Source organism: Neofelis nebulosa, chromosome 9 (assembly GCF_028018385.1).
Source record: "Neofelis nebulosa isolate mNeoNeb1 chromosome 9, mNeoNeb1.pri, whole genome shotgun sequence".
Taxonomy (NCBI): Eukaryota; Metazoa; Chordata; class Mammalia; order Carnivora; family Felidae; genus Neofelis; species Neofelis nebulosa.
Window position 1 is genome coordinate 74,983,109 of NC_080790.1, and position 19,859 is coordinate 75,002,967.

General features: G+C 48.0%; 1 protein-coding gene across 2 annotated transcripts in view; it reads right to left on the bottom strand.

Annotated features, from left to right (window-relative positions):
* Positions 1-280: 280 nt before the first annotated feature.
* The window catches only part of PRKCE (protein kinase C epsilon), a 502,434-nt gene continuing 482,855 nt past the window's right edge, over positions 281-19,859 (bottom strand). For both annotated transcript variants that reach the window (XM_058684224.1, XM_058684226.1), the window contains exon 15: positions 281-3,531. In XM_058684224.1, the coding sequence (XP_058540207.1) occupies positions 3,385-3,531 (147 nt within the window). In that variant the 3' untranslated portion in view covers positions 281-3,384. The remainder of the gene's footprint in view (positions 3,532-19,859) is intronic.

Consider the following 19,859-nt stretch of genomic DNA (forward strand, 5'->3'; position numbering starts at 1 on the left):
ATCCAAAGTAGGCTCCAGGCTCTGAGCTGTTAGCACAGAGCCGGGTGCAGGGTTTGAACCCACGAACCGCATGATCATGACCTGAGTCGAAGTCAGACACTGAACTGACTGAGCCACCCAGGCACCCCTCCTTTGTGCAGCTTCAAAGGGAAGGGGAAAGCCGAAACCGTGCCTAGGTTTCGGAATTTGGAATCCCTAATGTACAAAAGGCACAAAGCTTCATTGGTGCCACGCTGCCACTCCCAAAGAAGATAAAGAAATGCTCATTGGAGCCGAGAAATAAGATTTAACGCCATTGTATTTATTAGGTTCTGAAACAATACACATTCACATCCTTTTGAATACAGTACATTTGGCACAATAATGTTTACAATGAAATAACACTAATGAATGGCAAGAGATTAAAATTACATCCAGAAAGGAAAAAAATGTACAAATAAAGCATCACAATACAAAAAAACCCCTAAAATTGAGTACATTTTATATTTAGCCAGAATTATTTTGCACATAATTTAAAAAGAGGTAATTTTTTAGCCTTCTTTTTTTTTTTTAAAGCAAGAATGCATTTTTTTTCACCTTTGGAGGAAAAAACGATGTTTCCACTTCACAAAGTCCATAATGAGAGAACACAGGAGAACAGCTATCCTTCATATATTTTTTGGCATTTTTTTTTTTGCACTCAAGAGCTGGATAGATTAGAAAGAAATGTAATAGTGTGTCCGCTTCCTAAGCCTTGTGAAAATTGAAATGAAACAGTGAATACTCGAGGAACACACAAGCTTTTTTCTATAGACGACATGGGATTTGAACCCGCCTGTGAGAGAACTGATCAGCTCCGGCCCCAAGCAGGAGGCATCCCAGCCAGCCCAGCTTTGGTGCTGGAAGGGGGCATCTCTGGGCCAGGCACCCCACGAATGACTGCCTGGAGCTGCCGGGTGGAATGTATTATTTGACTCTGCAGCCAAAATGCCAGTTGTCCTATAGGAAGGGCCCGAGCCCTGCTGACATGGGAACGCCACCGGGGCCTTGAAGCAGGCTGCTCGTCTTGCAGGTAGAGCTTGCTTGGCTGTTCCAGGTTCATCGTGGTGAAGGAAGCAGAGGAGAAACAGAGCAGTAGTGATGCAGGAGTATGATGGGCAGTATTGTCACGTCTTCTTAAAAACTGAGATGATGCCACCGTGAAGATGTTTCTGTGCTTGTACTCAATTCCGGAAGATAGTCTCTCTCTCCCCCAGTATGTCAAGTTACCGAAGAGAAATTAAGTTAATCTGTTCTTCTTCACTTCACTGGTACGCCAAACACACAAACTGATAGAGTGATAGTATTTCTAAGTCTCATAAGAACGGATCATAACTACACCTGAGTTTTTAAAAAATAAAGACAAAAGGAAACTGAATGTCATCCTTAGTAATAACAAAGGCTATGGCCAACCAGATGCAAATATGGACACCAACCTTCTATGGGCTCGAGCTGGTCACCGTCCAAGCTTCGAAACCACCATCGAAAACATTCCTTTCGCTTCCCCATCCCTCTTGGGGCATAATAGAGCACAGGAGAACTGTATGTGAGATTTAGTGTAGCTTACTATATGTTTACGTCTTTTGAAATAAACCAAAATGAAATAAACAATACAAAGGACTCCTCCCCATCCTCAAAAAAGAAACACACCTTATCTCTCGGTAACTTGAACCAATACGCGTACAGAGTATTGCACCTGGACATTATTGTAATTATTCTTTCATAGACTAAAGTTTTATAATATGCCTGAACATGCAGCAGTTGATACCTCTAAGTTCAATGAATTAATTCCACAGGCCTTGCAGCAAACACTATATACAAAAATCGCAAATGTACAAAAGGCAAAAAGCTTCATTGGTGCCACTTTGCCACTCACACGTATCTATATTTAGGGGCAGCCGGGAAATCCGCGTGCAACAGTTGGAATGGATTCCATTCCCTGCTAAAATCAGTTCGGTAAAATAGATAATCAAATAACCTCCGGGAAACATATACACAAAGCCACAGAGAACCCTTGGAAATCAAAGAATGTAACGCTGTTAGCATATCTACAGGAGGTAACATCACATCCATGAAATAGGGTCCCACGCGAGTTGCCATTTGCATGTCGCACAGAAACAAAACTCTGAGCACGTCTCGCCACATTGGCAGTTTGCAGATAAGTTGCTGTTCCGTCTCTGGATTCCCTCTGCATAACCCACGTTCAGCCTCATTTGGCTTGCTCCGAGAGCAGAGATTTCATATTTAACTTTACATGTTTAATGTCTAAAAACCACAACACAGCAGTACTACCAATTCTTCGTAGAAGTGCGCAAAAGTAACACACCGTTGCAGGAAATAAATAGAGCGTATGCTGGGAACTCAGAACGAAACTGGAAAGAGAATTTGGGAGTGAGTTTTCCTAGAACCTCAGGGTCTTGGCCATTGCTGCGGTGGCCTCTGTGTTCAGGCAGAATTTGAAGAATGAGGAGCATTACTTGTTTTCTTCTCTCTCAATTCATCCAGCCCCCGTGTGCCACAAACCACAAAAACGCTAACAGCCTAAACCCTGGACAGTTGGTTTCTCATTGTATAATAGCCCTTTAATATCTACCTGCGTTAATACTGGAATTTATATCTTTTGGCCGATTAGAAAGCCAATTTGGTGATATATTCTTCAAATGTTAACCGAGTTCAAAATCCGATTTCTTTTTCTACAAAGAGTGATTTCTTTCACGAGACACATGCTCTCACAACTTTGGCATGCCCAAGAGCTACAACCGAAGCAAGCCAGCGTTGGCCATTCTGCCGAACACGGGCAGCCAACCCATGCATCTCGCGGTGTGCCTCCACCACAACGCGCCTCGAGGGCACCCACCCCCATGCCAAAGAAGCACCTGTCTCTCCTGGACAGAAGGGCGGAGGGCGGCAGGCTCTCAAAAGTGGGAGCCTCAGAACCGAGGCTCTCAGAAGTGAGAGTGATCGGGCCCCTATGTCCAATAGCACGGCCAGACCCTTCTTGTTTGCTTTTCTTGTTGCTCTTTGAAGTAAAAGAACCGAAGCTGCCTCGCTGCCTCACTGCCAGGAGCCCCTGAGGAGTGGAAACGGGCTTGCCAACAGACCAAACACGCAGTGTGTCCAGCCAACTGCTGACCCCATGCGATTCTGCATCACTGGTGAGACAAGAACCAAGAGTGCCTTCTGGTCCCCAGGTGGAAGAGGGAGGAGCCCGCCTGGGGTGAGGGAACACAATAAATAGAGGGTAGACGAGGGACTGGGGCTCTGGAGAACAGGACAGGCAGTTCAAGGCCTTCTGAGCCTCCAGAAATAGGACTCTTCTCGGCACCCTTTCCTGCAGCATCACCAAACTCCACCTGGAACAGCTTCTCAGGGCATCAGGTCTTCGCCAAAGTAGGAGAAGCCTTTGAATTCCTCCTGGTTGATCTGCTTCACGATTGCTTCATCCACGAGCGTGAGGACAGGCTCTTCCCGGGTAAAGTCTTGGTCAAAGTTATTGACGTCTCTTTTGGTTTTCTGTGAGAAGAAAAGAGAAAGCACTGACTCCAGGCTGACCTTCCTCCCGGGGCCCCCCCACAGGGAGTGGGCATCACACTGACCAGCCTCTCACCAAAGCAGGCCTCTAGCTACTGAGAGAAGACACGGGGCTGCTCCAATGAGGTCACGACGGATGGCCCCAGGACCAGGAGGTGGCAGAGGACTTGGAAAGGAAGAATGAGTCCAGGTGAGAGGGAAGAAGGGGTGAGAGGGTATGATGGAAAAGCAGGGAAGTGGGATTCCCACAGACTGCCGTGTGGGGGTGGAGCACGCGTGTTTGGGAGTGTGGGATGCATAGCTCTCATCCCGTACTCCCCCTGCTAATCTAACCCTCTGGCTCCATCAAGACCTCTGTCCCTGTGACCCGGGGAAGAAACTTGAATCTCTCTCCCATGGAGTCTCCAGTGGTCTTTCTTGTCTCTAGGTAGACCTCCATAACCTTGCCAGGTCTGCTCCATATGACCTCTTCTAAGTAGGAGGATGAGTAGAGTGGGGGCAGGGGACCGTCTTCTGGGAAGCCTGCCTTGATCCCTACCTGCATCCACCACGAACCCTATTTTGTGCTCCTACATTCTTTCCATGATTATACTCGACATGCTGACTTGCAACGAGTTGTGGCTATTTGCCTTGCCCAAGAGCTCCTTAAAGGCAGGGGCCTTGTCTTACTCAACCTTGGGTTCCCTACAATAAGCATCTACTGAATAAATGGCCATGTGGAAGAACCCGCCACTGCACTGACTCCCCAGCCCCGAAGGACCCATACCCAGTTAGAGGCTCAAGTTCCCGAAATAGGGCTTATGGTCCATGGGGGATGGAGAGCAGCAAACAAACAAATCCTGGCTTTTGGAGAAAAACATGGAAGTGTAAATAATATTCTCTCTGCCTTTCGGGACTTCCAGTTGATCTGGGAGCCAGTACTACTGTCTAGAACACACGCTGCGATAGTTAGAAAAACTTCCGTGGAGAAGTCGGGACTTGGCTGGGACCTGAAGAATGAATTACGGTCCTGTTGGCAGAGAGGGGAAGAAGTCACCTCGGCAGGGAGAGGTGGGACAAAGATGGCGGGTGGGGAGGTGGGAACACGGAAGATGTAGAACAGGGTTCCCCGGGTTGCCCGGGGTGGAGTCCAGCATGGGGATGGAGGGAGGCAGGGTGAGTCCGACTGCGGAGGCCTTCAACGCCCGCCCCCCTCGCCCTGCACTACATGGCACAATGCCCAGAGGATTGAAGGAGCTCCGGCAATACCCTTTCAGGTGCTGATTAACTGGTGTTACCCAGGATTAGTAACCTGGATGATGGAATAAATCTTGTGGAAAGATTAGCATTATTATTTGTAGGAGGAATATTAATTAATATAAGCTTTGTTCTGTGGAAACTAGTAACCTAAAAGATGTTAATAATACTCTATGAAAAAGGTGGTTTAGAGACAAAGCTATTTTTGCACCCTGCTCTTGGAGGTTTGCCACATACAGTGGCAAATTAAAGGCTCTGAGATGTCATAGGGTCAAGAAACCTGGTTCACTTTGTTTAGAACAGCCTTCCTCAAACTTGACGTGAAACTTTCTTTTTTCCTGAATAGCTTTTTTTAAAAATTTAATTATTTTGAGAGAGAGAGAGAGTGCACATGTGCAGGGGAGGGGCAGAAAGAGAGAGAGAGAGAGACAGACAGACAGAGAGAGAGACAGAGAGAGAAAATCCCAAGCAGATTCCGTGCTGTCAGCACAGAGCCTGACTCGAGTCTCAATCCCATGAACCATGAGATCATGACTGGAGACGAAATCGAGAGTGAAACCGACTGAGGCCCCCCCACCCCACCTCAGGCACCCCTTTCCTGAATAGCTTAACATCCGTCTCAGATGCAGAGTTCTGCAGGACATGGTTTGGGAACTGTGGTTTTATAGTTTATAAAGCACCTGCCCATTTGTTTCCTTATTTGATCCTTAGAACAGGCAGATACTATTACCTTGATTTTACAGATGGAGACACTGTGGCTCAAAGAGATTTGGTGACCAGGGTCACCCAACTAGTTAAGAGCAGAGTTGGATTCAAATCCAGATCCCTGCATGATGCTGCTTGCATAGAATGTCTAGAAAGCTGGACACTGGAGAAATGGAAAGGCATGGCAAGGATCAAAGTCCACCCGGAGACATTCAGGCCAGACTGCTAGGCCTGGAGCCAGAAGGTCTTGCCAGTGGGTGAGTGTGGCAGGAGAAGCTGTGGGTCGGGGCAAGAGTGGGTAACCTGTACTGGGCGAGCTTGGCTAGGGGGAGGGGCCATGTGTTCAGACCATCCCAGGCTGAGATCAGAATCAGGAGGATAGCACACAGCAGGGATGATTGGATCTTTCGGCCACATCAGTCCTGCTTCGTGTCTTTTCTCTGGGCTTGAGCTGCATAGTTGAGTGGGTCTCGGAGACCTCAGAAGGGAGACAGAAGAGAGATACAGAAAATCCAAGGGATGGAAACAGGACCCGAAGGATGTGTGTGTTGCCCTTGAGATGAGGAACGTTGAGAAATCTGGAACTGTTCGGGCACTGGCCTTCCCTGTCTGCTTACTTGTTTGTGCTTCACCTTTTCAGTCATTAGTGTCCATGGAAACTGGCTTCATTGCCTGAGGTCGGCTGAGCGTAGTGACGGAGCTAGATTCCACAGGACGTCTGAATTTCATCACTCACTGACTGTGTACCAGGCAACCAGGTTCGGTCAGCACAGCAAGGGATGTCCTTCCCAGAGGACCTCTAGCTCCATTTCATGCTATTTTGGGGCACCACCAAGTCAGCTCTGGGCTCTCCAGGGGTCACAGAATCATGGGTGGCATTTCAGTGATGGTGCCATTCTTTAAGAACTCTAGAGAAAGACATACTTGCCTTGTCCGCCCCCTTATCCAAACTGGCCCAGGCCCTGGTTTCCTTGGAAACATTTTTTTTTAAATTTTTTTTTAATGTTTATTTATTTTTGAGACAGAGAGAGACAGAGCATGAGTGGGGGAGGGTCAGAGAGAGGGAGACACAGAATCCGAAACGGGCTCCAGGCTGTCAGCACAGAGCCCGACGTGGGGCTCGAACTCATGGACCGCAAGATCGTGACCTGAGCCGAAGTCGGATGCTTAGCCGACTGAGCCACCCAGGCGCCCCTCCTTGGAAACATTTTGAATGCATGTCAGTTACTCATTTCCAATTCAAGAAGCCAAGATCCCCACTATGTGCAATTCCTGACCATTAACCTTAGAGACTTGAGAAGTTTTCCAAAGCAAATATCTCTGGGAAACACCACTCCCTATTAATAGCACGTAGACAGCATAGCATCCTCAATGTGGAGGGGATTGGGCATTATATCCTTTATTCACCGATTTTATTCTTTGAAAAGCTGGGGCCTCCCTGTGAGCGAGCATATGACTCAACTCCAATGTTCAGATGGACAACCCCCCAGGGACATTCCCCGTTGACCTAGATCCTCAGTCTTCCCATATGCCTCTCCTAGAGTCTAAATGTTATACTCTTAGCCCACAGTGTGGAGTCTGAGAGGTGACCCTGGGACCTCTTCAGTCTTTATCTCCTTCATGAAGCCCATCCTACATGCTTGTCCCACACTTAGCGGGGCGACACGGAGGAGGACAGAGAGCACTAGCTGACCTCTTATCTTGGTACTGCCCCTTCCTGGCTATATGACACTGTGAGGTCACTCTCTGAGATTTAGTTTTTTCATCTGTAAAATGGGGGTAGTGACAGGCACTCTATAGATTGCCTTGAGGACTCAATGAGACATCAGATGTTAGGTGCCTCAGTGCAGACTCCAACATGTAATGGGCACCCAGTAAATGCACCTCCAAGTCTTAGCACCTGTGTGCCATGGGCACACATCATAGACAGCTTGGTTGCTACCCAACACAGTCTGTGTGACCTGCCCATTGGTGCCATGAGCTTCTCGAAGGAGGGACTGAGTCTTACATTTATCTGTATGCCTCCAAATGCTGAATGAGTGCAGAGCTAGGGTCTACCTGAACATCCCAGTGCTTTGTCCAGAGATTGAGATTCTTCCAATGGCACCTGACTGCCCTTGGGAATAGTCCCAGGGTCTTACAGTCCTCTATTTCTAAGGCCCTTCAGGGTCTTATCCCCGCATAGCTCCCCACTGCTTCTGGGCCCTGCCGGACCATGAGGTTCTCTGGACTCACTGGCTTCCCCTGACTCCAAGCCTGTGCCTGGAACCCCCTCTCCCACCCCTGCCTCTGTCCCATGTCCTCATCACCCAGCTGAATTGCTCACCCTTCCCAACCAGGCTTAGATGGCCTTCCTTCAAGCAGCCTTCCTGTCCTTCCACCCCTCTTATGGGTGCTCCATCATCTCTCTCTCTCTTTTTTTTTTTTTTTTTTTATGAAAGAGAGAGCAAGAGAGTGAGTGAGTGCACTAAAGCAGAAAAGAAGGGCAGAGGGAGAGATAGAATCCTAAGCAGGCTCCACGCTCAGCACGGAGCCTGACACAGGTCTGAATCCCACGACCCTGGGATCACGACCTGAGCAGAAACCAAGAGTCAGATGCTCAACCGACTGCACCACCCAGGAGCCCTCTCCTGCCTTATCACAGCCCTGATCACACACATCCTCCTCCTTTCCACTAATCTGTGAGTTTGTTGGGGATGGGGACTGGGTTGAACTCACATCCCATCCCCATCCTAGTGCACTGCCTGGCACACAGTGAGTGCTCAATAAATAGCTGCTGAGAAATGAGTGAATGCACTGCTCTTGCTTCTACTGTATCCAGAGCCAGGTAAGTGCTCTGGCTTCAGGACCACTGGCAGCTGTTCTACCAGATGGGCTTTTCACGTCGGGGAGCCCAGGTGACGTGGCGAGAGGGCTGAGGTCTGATCTGTGAGGGGTCTAGCGCGGGGCAGCCCAGAGAAACAGGCAGACTTAGGCCTACTTCATGGGGTTTCCTTTCTGAGCAGCAGTCAGCTTGGGGCACTGGGGTTCCCTGATTGCTGGCAGGAGACCAACACAAACAGGTTCAACCAGGGTTTGGGAAAATTCCATCAAAGGCAGATGGGCTAAGGGGACTTTATGACACTAACCCTTGTGGCTAATGTTAGAGGAAAATGACACTCCCCTTCCCTCTGGCATCCCTTCCGAGAGAGATAAGGTCTGGGATTTGAGAGGTCCGGGGCTGACTCTGGGGCAAGGGCCTACCTTTGGTATCTCCAACGGGGGAGTGAGGTAGGTTATGGAAACAGTTACAGGTCCCTCCAGATCCTTTTGAGAAACTGCAACGGAGAAGCAGAGCCACTGGGCCTGCCTTATAAATCACCGGAGGCGGCCGAGGGCTTGGGGGATCAGCCGGCTGTGGTAGTGCTTGGATCGCAGCACGGACATGGGCAGGCGGCCTGAATGCCTGCTTCCTGTCTGGCTGGCGCAATTCTTTCTCTCACTGTACTGAAGTCATAAACACCAGCTTTCAGAAGAGCCAGCGATTTCTGCTTCTGTCTTCATCTGATTACGAGATCAACAGATGACTTTGTTCTGAAGCACCAAGGAAACTCCCTAATCTCACCAGCTGGGGTATGGGGCTGGCTTTCATGTGGCTACCTCGCTGGTCCCTGCCCACACCTCTTTACCTCTTCTGGGCATGACGAGAGCACAGGTTGTGGTCACTCTGATCCACGCACACAATCAGAATGGGGGAGGGGGAAACATGCTGTCTCCACACAGTCTCCAAAATGCCAGCTTTTTTTGGTCTTGGGCCCACATCAGGTTCCGACTCCCTCTTCGGAGTTCCCTGACAGCCACCTTACCCAATCTCACCCTCCTCCCAGCTCCCACAGCACTTTCTGGATCATGCATTTGGCCCCTTCTAAAATGCTATGTGTGTCACAGCCTCCTCTCAGATACCTTAAGACACCTAGGACACAGCAGATGATGTGCAAATATTCATTTGCTTGAAATAATTTCATTCACCAGAGCAGTCAAACCCCAAATTCCTCCTAGCTTTGAAATGTCAAAATTCTCGCCTAAGCTCCACTTGGCTCTTTTACATACTTGAAAACAAAAAGCAAGACTTTAAATAATTAGAATGCTTGCTCTCTATTAAACAAATCTTTGTAGACACATATCTATTCATTATACCCCTACATTGTAAATAACAGCGTATACGTGTGTATGTTAATGCACCCGTGCTTACATGTGAAGTTAAATGAAATAAAGGATGTAAAACCGCATAATGCCTTGCCTGGCAAAAATGAGGGCTGGAACAGAATTTCAAGTTAACTACCATTTACCTAGAAATTGCTCCAAACATAATCTTCCATTCCTTTCTTCCCCTCTTGATCTTGTTAACTGAGAATTGGTCACACTTCGGGATTTTCTTTATAGAAATCAGAGCAAGATGTACGGGCTCCCCTGGCACTCGGCCGCCCATGGAGCTTTTATGGCACCTATCCTGCCCTGAGCCCTCAGTGGCTCCCTCCTTTCTAAAACCCACCTCCTTCTTAGCATGTAGTGGCCACAGCTGACCTTTCCACTCCTGACTCTGGTCTGAGCAATGCCAAGTGCTGTGGCATGACCTTCTACTTGGTAGGAACCCTCAAGTTAATCCGATGCCTCGTTCCATTTCTCAGGGAGCTGTGATAAATCAGTGACGCTCTTAGTGTTACCTATCCAGTGTGACCCTATTATGGGTTGAACTGCATCTCCCAAAAAAGAGATGTTGAATTCCTAAGCTCTGGTATCTCAGAATGTGACCTTATTTGGACATAAGGTCCATGCAGATGTCATCAAACTGAGATGCAGTCATGAGGGTGGGCCCTCACCCAGTGTAACTGGGGTCCTTACAAGAAAGGGAAGTTTGAACAGTGACAGACCTGCACAGAGGGAAGCCCACGTGCAGAGACATGGAGAATGTCACCTGAAGAACGGAGATGTTGCCACAAGCCAAGGAATGTCTGGGGCCACCTGAAGCTGACAGAGGCAAGGGAGGACTCTCCCCACCACCTCTAGGCTGTGGGGGCGCCAAGGCCCTGCTGGCAGCTTGATTAAAGACTTCTCCTCCCCAGAACTGTGAGATGATAGGTTTCTGTTGTTCTAAGGTACCCCGTTTAGGACACTTTGTTTGGGCAGCCCTAGGCAACTGATACAAATGTCAATCTTCTGAAATAGATTGTTTTGAATCCAGATGTAATCCTTTGCATTTGACTTTGATTTCTTCTTACTTTGGTGCTTATTTCCGGCTTGTTGAGATAATCATAAATAATGATTTTGTAACTTACTTCTCTGAGCTCAGTCTGTTACCAACAAAGTAGGGATAATAAATATGCCTAGCTTGCCGAGGGCTCTATGAGAGCATATAAGCGAAGCTCATGTAAACGTGAAAATACTATGGGAATATAATGTTAATTCTATCATCCATCTTGTCTGCTATATCCTTCGACTCTGTGTCATCCTAAAATATGACTGGCATGTCTCCCATTACTCCAGTAAGACATGTATAAAAATACCATGTAAGGCAGGCTCAGGCTTGGACCCTCCTGGCCTGCCCTCTACAAACAGCCCTCTTGCAAAGCCAACATCCAGGCACCCCAGCAGACTTTGGGGGCATTATGGTTAAATCCACTGTGAATTGACCAGCCAAGGTCACTTTTTAAAAAATGTTTATTTATTTTTGAGAGAGAGCACAGGTGGGAAAGGGGCAGAGAGAGGGGGACAGAAAATCCGAAGTAGGCTCTTCACTGACAGCAGCAATCCTGATGTGGGGCTCGAACTCCCAAACTGCGAGATCATGACCTGAGCCAAAGTCAGGTGCTCAACTGAGCCACCCAGGCACCCAGGCATGGTCACATTTCCCATCTTGTTCAGGAGGATGATATCAAAGACTTTCAATTGCTTTGCTGGAATAAAGACACCTAACGCTGTTGCATTTCTCTGGTCTATTGGTCTAGAAATGAAGTTAATTGGCTCCAAGTGATTACCATTTTCCCCCAGTGTTCACAAAGTATCTTTTCATAAAAACTTCTAGAAATTGCTTTAACAGCACCTACCTCCAAGTATCCCAAATCTACATTTTCCCTATTTTTGAATACGGGGAGACTGCCCATCTCCCATCGCTTGGTGTCACTGCTGGATTCTGGAAATCCAAATTACCAAGTAGTGGGCACAGCAGATTTTTTAGTAACCTGACATGTAGTCACCTGGGCCTAGACCAGTGACTGCACACCGGACTGCCAGGAACTTTACATAACAGTGATGCTGGCCCCACATCAGAGATTCAGTGTCACTGCTCAGGGATCTGGCCCAGGGAATGGCCTGTCCTAGCTCCCCAGGTGAGCTTTATCAAGTGCAACTGATTTGCATTTGACTTTGATTTCTTCTTATTTTGGTACTTATTTCTGGCTTGTAATGACTTATTTCTCCCTTGAAAATCAGTTAATCTTTACTGGGTTTTGCCCTAATCTTTGTACTTCTAAGAGACTTCTCTTTGGGGAAAAGTTAGAGACAAGGTAACAGCCTTGCTTTTTGTCACTGGTAACAAAGCAGTTCTCCATCCTGCCTGTGCGTCAGAAACAAAGGGAACCTGGACAAGGAGCCCTGATGCACTGCTGGTGGGAACCCAAACTGGCCGTCGCTGCTCTGGAAAACAATGTGGAGCATCCTCAAAAAGGTAAGAATAGAACTACCCTGTGATGCAGTAATCACTGCTGGGTATTTACCCAAAGAAAACACTAGTTCAAAGGGATACATGCACCTCTAAGTTTACAGCAGGGTTATTTACAAGAGCCAACATATGGATGCAGCCCAAGTGTCCACTGACTGATGAATGAAGAGGTCATACACACACACACACCCACGCATACTGGAACATTACTCAGCCATAAAAAGGATGCAATCTTGCCATTTGCAATGACGTGGATGGAACTAGAGAGTATAATGCAAGTGAAATAAGTCAGTCAGAGAAAGACAAATACCATATGTGGAATTTAAGAAACAAAACAAGGGGAAGAAAAAGAAAAAAGGGAGGCAAACCAAGAAACAGACTCTCAACTCTAGAGAGCAAACTGATGGTTACCAGGGGGGAGATAAGTGAGGGTGAAGGAGGGCACGTGTCATGATGAGCCCCAGGTGGAGTAAAATAAAAACTTAAAAAAAACAACAAAAAATCCAACAGTGCGCCCACATGGACACCTGGGCCTTGCCCCACACCTCACTAATTGGACCATCCAGGGGTGCGGCCCAGACCTGTGTATGTTTTAAAGCTTCCCAGGTGATCCCGACAGGCAGCCTGACTGGGTCCCTCTGTGTAAAGGAGCAGTGGGTCCCTTTCTTCCTTTTTTTCCTTGGCAGTTTCAAAAGGCCTTTTTGTGGCTTAAAAGCCTATGTAGGGCTGTAGTTGCTGTGGATTTGGCTTCCTCTCAAGTTCACACTGTATATTGGCATTCCTTCTCAATTTCATGCCCTCCTTTCCTTATTTGATATTAGCCTTTATAAACTGGGACATCCAAGAGCTCACTGGGAAGCATACTGGTGTCTCCAGGTGCTGCCTCTGAGAGGCAGTGCTGCTCACTAGGTTAGCACGAGAGCTCTGTGGCCAGACTGCCTGGATTTCACTTCTGCTTCTCTCCAGCTTTGCGGCTTTGGGCAAATCACTTGGTCTTCTCTGGGCCTTACTTTCATCATCTGTAAAATGGGGATGCTGGTAGCCCCCCCTGTATATTCGTTATAAGGAGTAAGTGAAATAATACATTTAAGTGGTGAGAACAGCACATGGCATAGAAGAAATGTGAATTATTAGCATTGCTTCCTCATCAATATTTATCACAACTATATGGTTAGAACAAACAGCACTGTCTTTGGGATGATCCTTGAGAGCGATTTCTACTTGATTTGATCTTGGTTCACAGAACAGTCACTATTTCACCTGGACACCCTGGGTGCTTTCTCGTCCCCCCCACTCTGCTATACAATTAACAGTCTGCTCTCAAAAGCTAAGAGCCACATGTGTGACACTCCCACAAAGAACATTCCTGATTTTTTTTTGTCTTCCTGCCTTTGTTTTTCTTTCCTCATTTTCACTGATATTATATTTAGAGTATGTCCTTTATATATCCTGGTGGGCCATCTTTAAACTTGCAAGAATAAAGCAAGATAAGAAAAACAAGAAGAAGAAAGAAGACAAATTTTACTTTTAGCGCTGCTGGCTGTGATGTCATCTCTCCTCTGTAATGAGCAGGGTGTGAGTGTGGGGGGGGGGGGAGCTTGGGGAACTTGGGGCTGTTAGAGACTGGGGCACGGTGGGCACCACACGGTGATGACCCCTGTAGGAACAAGACCCGGGGCTTCCAGGGCTTCTGAACGTCAAGAAATGCTCCAGTCACATTTTCACATTAGGGGTCCTAATTTTTATTTTATTTAAAAAAAATTTTTTTTAACATTTATTCATTTTTGAGAGACAGAGCACAAGTGGGGGTGGGGCAGAGAGAGAGGGAGACACAGAATCCGAAGCAGACTCCAGGCTCTGAGCTGTCAGCACAGAGCCTGAGGTGGGGCTCAAACTCACAAACAGTGAGATCATGACCTGAGCTGAAGTCGATGCTTAACCAACTGAGCCACCCAGGTGCCCCAAAACCCACAGAACTTTAAAAGGAGAGCCCAAGACACCACTCCCTGGAGTCCCCTGTTTAACATGGTCAAGTGGGGAGCTCATGAAGGTGATTTTCAAAGTCGCTTTTGCCTCTAAATTTTACAGCTCAATTATTTTTTTAAGTTTATTTATTTTGAGAGCGAGAGCAGAGGAGGGACAGAGAGAGAGAGGAAGAGAGTGAATCCCAAGCAGGCTCTGCACCGTCAGCACAGAGCCTGACACGGGCTCAAACCCACGAACCATGAGATCATGACCTGAGCCAAAACCAAGAGTCAGACACTTAAACAACTGAGTCCCCCGGGGCACCGCATACAGCTCAATTATTTTAAGTAAAGTATTTCAAGCAAGACTCTTAACCTGGATTTTCACTCTTAAAGCAGGGGTGGCAAATTTTCTCCAAAGGGCCATACAGTAAATCTTTAAGTTTTGTGGGTCACAGGATCTCTGTTACAATCACTCCACTCTGCTGTTGTGGCTCAAAGGCAGCTGCAGACAGTTGCACAAGTGTGGCTTTACGTATGGACGCAGAACTTTACATATGGATACTGACATTCGAACTTCATATAATGTTCATGTGTCATGAAACATTCTTCTTCAACCATTTAAGAAAAATGTAAAAACCATTCCTAGATCGAGGGCTGCACAAAAAGAGGCAGTGGGCTGGATTCAGCCTGTGGGCCAATTTGCAAAGCCTTGTGCTAGGGAATGGACTTCAGGGCTTCCGTGAACCTCGTACAGTACAGCAAGTCGTGCATGTGGAAACATCTCACTGCAGCAGATTCTTGAAGGGGCGGTGCTTTGATTGCTAAGAACCACAGATTTGAAAGTTTCTCTTTGAATAAAGCCTGAATCTGTCCAACGTATGATAACTCTGAGTAATCCACATAGAGAAGAAAGATTCTCAGGACATGAATTGTCCCCTTGGACCATGGCGGGGGGGGTCCCCAGCACGGGGCGTTCCCTCTGGTGTATTCCGTGCTCTGCAGGAAGGCTGAAGCGACTCTATGAAAATGATTGGGAAAAGTCCCCCGGACACAGACTGTGTATCTGAGGCTCTTTCCAGAAGGTTCTTTTAAGGCCAGGTGAAGTCATTTGTATCAGTCTTAACTCCACAGACAGCATTTCTTCATTCCTTTTAGGAAAGGAGGCATTTCAGTGTGGCTCTGAAGGGTGGTACTTCTACCTGCTCGAACCCTTCGGGCCTTCCAAAGTCCACCCACATGCACACCTTTGGCTGTGACAATTTGATTCTAAAATTTGGTGACAAATGCATAATGCATACATTTCAGCCAAGAGTCGTTTTGAGCCACGTGGCTAGGGAGAAGTCCTCATTGTACGGTGCACACGGGTGCTTGATGACATTCAGTCTGGAGTTTATAATCAGCCTGGAGGTGCCTCGAAGTGGCCTGTGAATCTCGGCTTCCCAGAGAGGCAGGCATCTCACCAGCGCTGCCTGGCTCAGAGCTGGGGCCTTGCCAGCTCCCGGTTAATTAAATGGACCCTGCTGCATCCCCAGAGGATGGCAAAGTGCAACGGCTTTGTTCAAAAGGTGAGCCTGCCCTCTGAGACCAGCAATGAGAATAAGGGAGAGTCCACTGCCCTCTCAAAATGCTGTAAAGGAGTTCTGAAACCATTACTGAGGCCACAAGGCTTCCATTCTGCCACTAAAGACAGGGTCTGGTGCTGCCATGTGGGGAAGGAAATACCCCTTGTATCAGTTCCCTTTCCTGGGGAACCATTCCCAGCCTAGGCTGGTCCCCCCATACCCCTCGGTTGTCCCGTGCCTCTCTTTCCTGGTACTCCTCATAACTAGCGCTAAATAATGACGCACTGGGCATCTCTCTTGTATTCCTAGCGTCGTCGTACAGAGCCTGGCACACTTGTTTCCGCACATGAAAACCTCACTAAAGCCCACGGATGGAGGTTTTTTCAGGTGACGGGCTCTGCGCTAATCGTTTCCCCTGCCTGATTCACTCTTGCTCACCCCCACCCCAGGGGTAGCGAGCACCGCCACAGACCCCACTGGAGAGACTGGGAAACAGTTTGCCCAAGGTGCAGCCGGAACTGAATTCAGGTGTCCTAACACCAAGGCCCATGTTCCTGACATGTGCCGTCCTGCCTCCCTCCGAGAGGGATCTATGCGTTCATGTGCGTGATGGGCTGCTGCACGGAGCCCAGCACAGGAACGCTGTTCAGGGCTTTCCACCAATAGCCTTGTTATTTGCATTACAAATGCACACCTGCAATCTTCCCTGTACATGAAGCCACCGTCCCCACTACAGCTCATGGGGTCATTTCTTAGACATGAGGAGCGAAGAGAGGCCTAGCCCTTCAGAACTTTTTAGTATGACCAACAGTAAGAAAGACATTTTGTCTATAACCTAGTGCACATCACCTCATCCCATCAGCCCAAGAAATGATTCAGCAAGCCATAGTTTACCTAGATTGCATTCTGTGCTATAGTCTGATATTCTACTTATTCTTTAAAAACTTTTTTTAGGGGCGCCTGGGTGGCGCAGTCGGTTAAGCGTCCGACTTCAGCCAGGTCACGATCTCGCGGTCCGTGAGTTTGAGCCCCGCGTCAGGCTCTGGGCTGATGGCTCAGAGCCTGGAGCCTGTTTCCGATTCTGTGTCTCCCTCTCTCTCTGCCCCTCCCCCGTTCATGCTCTGTCTCTCTCTGTCCCAAAAATAAATAAAAAACGTTGAAAAAAAAAATTAAAAAAAAAAAAAAAAAAAAAAAAAAAAAAAACTTTTTTTAATGTTCATTTATTTTTGAGAGAGACAGAGTGTGAGAGGGGGAGGGGCAGAAAGAGAGAGGAAGACACAGAATCTGAAGCAGGCTCCAGGCTCCAGGCTCCAAGCTGTCGGCACAGAGTCCGATGCAAGGCTCGAACCCACGGACCGTGAGATCATGCCTGAGCCGAAGTCAGACGCTTAACCAACTGAGCCACCCAGGCGTCCCATGATATCCTACTTATTCTATTCTGTTTGATTCTACTTGACCTGACCCTACTCTACCCTATCTTAGTCTTTATTACACTTTTTTCTTCACCTGACTCCTTAAATTGACTTCACACCCTACTGCTGTGGAGACCCTGAAGTAGGGCAAAGGGGCACTCAGTCGGGGTGTCTGGAACTGACAACATGCGGAAAACCTGGGTGGATAGCCAGCCATAAAAAGGCTCAGGAGGAGACAGCGCCCTACATGCTGTGGCCCGCCCGAAGCCTGAGCGCCCGAGCTGGGCTCTGCAGGGAGCTGGCCCCACACAGCGGGACGTGCCGCGGCAGGACCTGTGTCCGGTGATGCATCAGGAGCCCGCGTTCTCCAGCTGAAAGTGGGGAGGCCCACAGCGGCAAACCTGGCCCCATTCCGCTTCTAATCGTACAGCCCTTTTTCATGTAGCATCTACTTTTCAAAGCAGTGTCATGGTTGACGCCTGTTGGGTTGACATCTATCTAATTCCAGGGACTTTTTGGTGCCCAAAGAAACTTTTCAATCTGGTCCTGGGAAAAAGCCCTGTTTCTCCACTCACCAATACCACCCCCCTTATTTATGAAAATGTTCTAGATAGAAATCAGTTCTCTTGGCCCAGAATTTATTGTTGCTCTGCCTGCTGGCTTTGAAATGGGAACTGTAAACACCCGAATATATGCCTCTCAAGTCAAGATGAGGTCACCCACCTCTCCTACCATTCAACACTTTCAGGTTTCCCAATGCAGGATCTTATCACCCTAAATTCTGAGGCATAAACTGGAACAGATCTTGGGCCATAAAAGGTGACAAGAGAATTTAGAGCTGGAGCTAAGAGAGAAGTATTCTCTGGAAAAACACTGTCGATCTATAGAACTTATTCATTCATTCATAGTATATGTTACAACACCTACTACGTGCCAGGAGTTGCTGAGGACGCTGCTGTGCACAAAACAGATAAAAATCCCTCCCCTGACAAATTAACCAGAGCAGGCTAGTTGTTGGTGTTGGGTGATGGGCACATGGGGATTCTCTCTACTTCTGTACATGTTTGATATTTTCCATAGTAAAAAATTAAAAATGTAGTTCCTAAATCTCACACACATGGATGCTGAGTGAAAGAAGCCAGACACAAAATCACAAAACAGCACACACTACACGGCTCCATATATATGTGTGTGTGTATACACACACACACGAAACTCTAGAAGACACATCTACTCTCCAGTGACAGAAAGCAGATCAGGGACTGCCTTGGGGCACAGGGCACCTGGGAACAGTTTGGGGTAGAGATCTTCTTTCACTGTGCTGGTGTAACATGGGTGCATCCATTTGTTAAAATGCATCAAAATGCACATTTTAAATGGGTTAAATTTTATTCTATGTAAATTTTATTATAATAAAATTGATTTCCAAACACCCCCAATCCCTGCCCTCATAGGCTGTAAGACATTTTAGGGATTATGTAAGTCCCTCATTTTATAGGAAGGGAACAGAGAAATTCAGTGATTTGCTCCGAGTCTCAAAGATATAAAAAACAGACGGACCAGCACCCAGCCCTGTCCAGTGTTTTCTTCTTAGCTCGTTGCCTCTGATACAAAGTGGGGGCTAAATTCTGGAATCTCATGTTTTGGGGTGACTATATTCTGAAACTTTTGGTGGATCACCCACATCCCAGGTGCCTGGGTACCTGTAGCCTGAATCTGCCATGCCTCCCCCAGGAAGACCACCTGTGGTTTCCAGATACTGGCTAAGATGCGGGAGGGGTGGGGAGGAAGTCTGGCTGAAGCCCCAAGTCAAGGTCTGTTTTATTTCCTGAGTCATCGCAGTTGGTAAGCCCCACTGTGGGCTTATCTTCCCATCTCCCCACTCAAGGCAAGTATCATATCTCACTGTCCCTGCCATTCTTGACCTTCTTCCACACCTAGCGGGGCTCACATACCTGATATTCAAGCTCTGTGCACCGATAAAACCCCTTTGGGGATGGAGTAGGTCCCAGAAAGAAGAGGCCAGAATAATGTGGGGCTCTGAGTCCCGCAGGCCGGGATCACCTTGCTCTGAGAGTGAGACTGGTGTGGAACTGTAATGATGTGCCACAGACCTAATGTGTGTTTGTCAAATCCCAGAATTCCAGAAGAATGTCTGAGTGTCGAGTTTAAGCTAAATCCAAATCTGTTACCATCCACTATCCTGGCACAGACAGTGGAGAGTAAACAGGGCACTAACGCCCCCGCCCCCCAGTGCAAGCTGGGTTTCCAGAGCTTCTTTCCTCCCTGATAGCCAGCTGTGCCCCCTTGGAGGCTGGCGTGGGTGGGGGACACCCCCAACCCCTTGGTGCACAGTCTCCCTTGGTGTCTGCACCCCTCAGAGAGCAAATGCTGGCTGGAGGCCTGGAGGCCTGAGCCCCCCACCTGGGGAAGGTTTGAGCTTCTATCTGCTTCTACTTCGATGCACATTATCCAGCCTGGGACCACTGCCCCTCTTTTCCTGGCTGCCAGACCACCACCCCGGGCGGGACCTTCTATGATACTGCAAGTGGCCAGTGGCTCCTGTGGCCCACAGAGGCCCTGCCAGCTGGCCTGTCCAGGGAGGCTTTCCTCTTCACATCACCTTTCCTCCCTGCCCCCTAACCTTAAGAGGCAAACCCCAAGACCCCTGCCCTGAGTCAAGTCCTGCATTTTGTACGGTGCCTGGTATTCCCCAAGCACTTTATGTTTG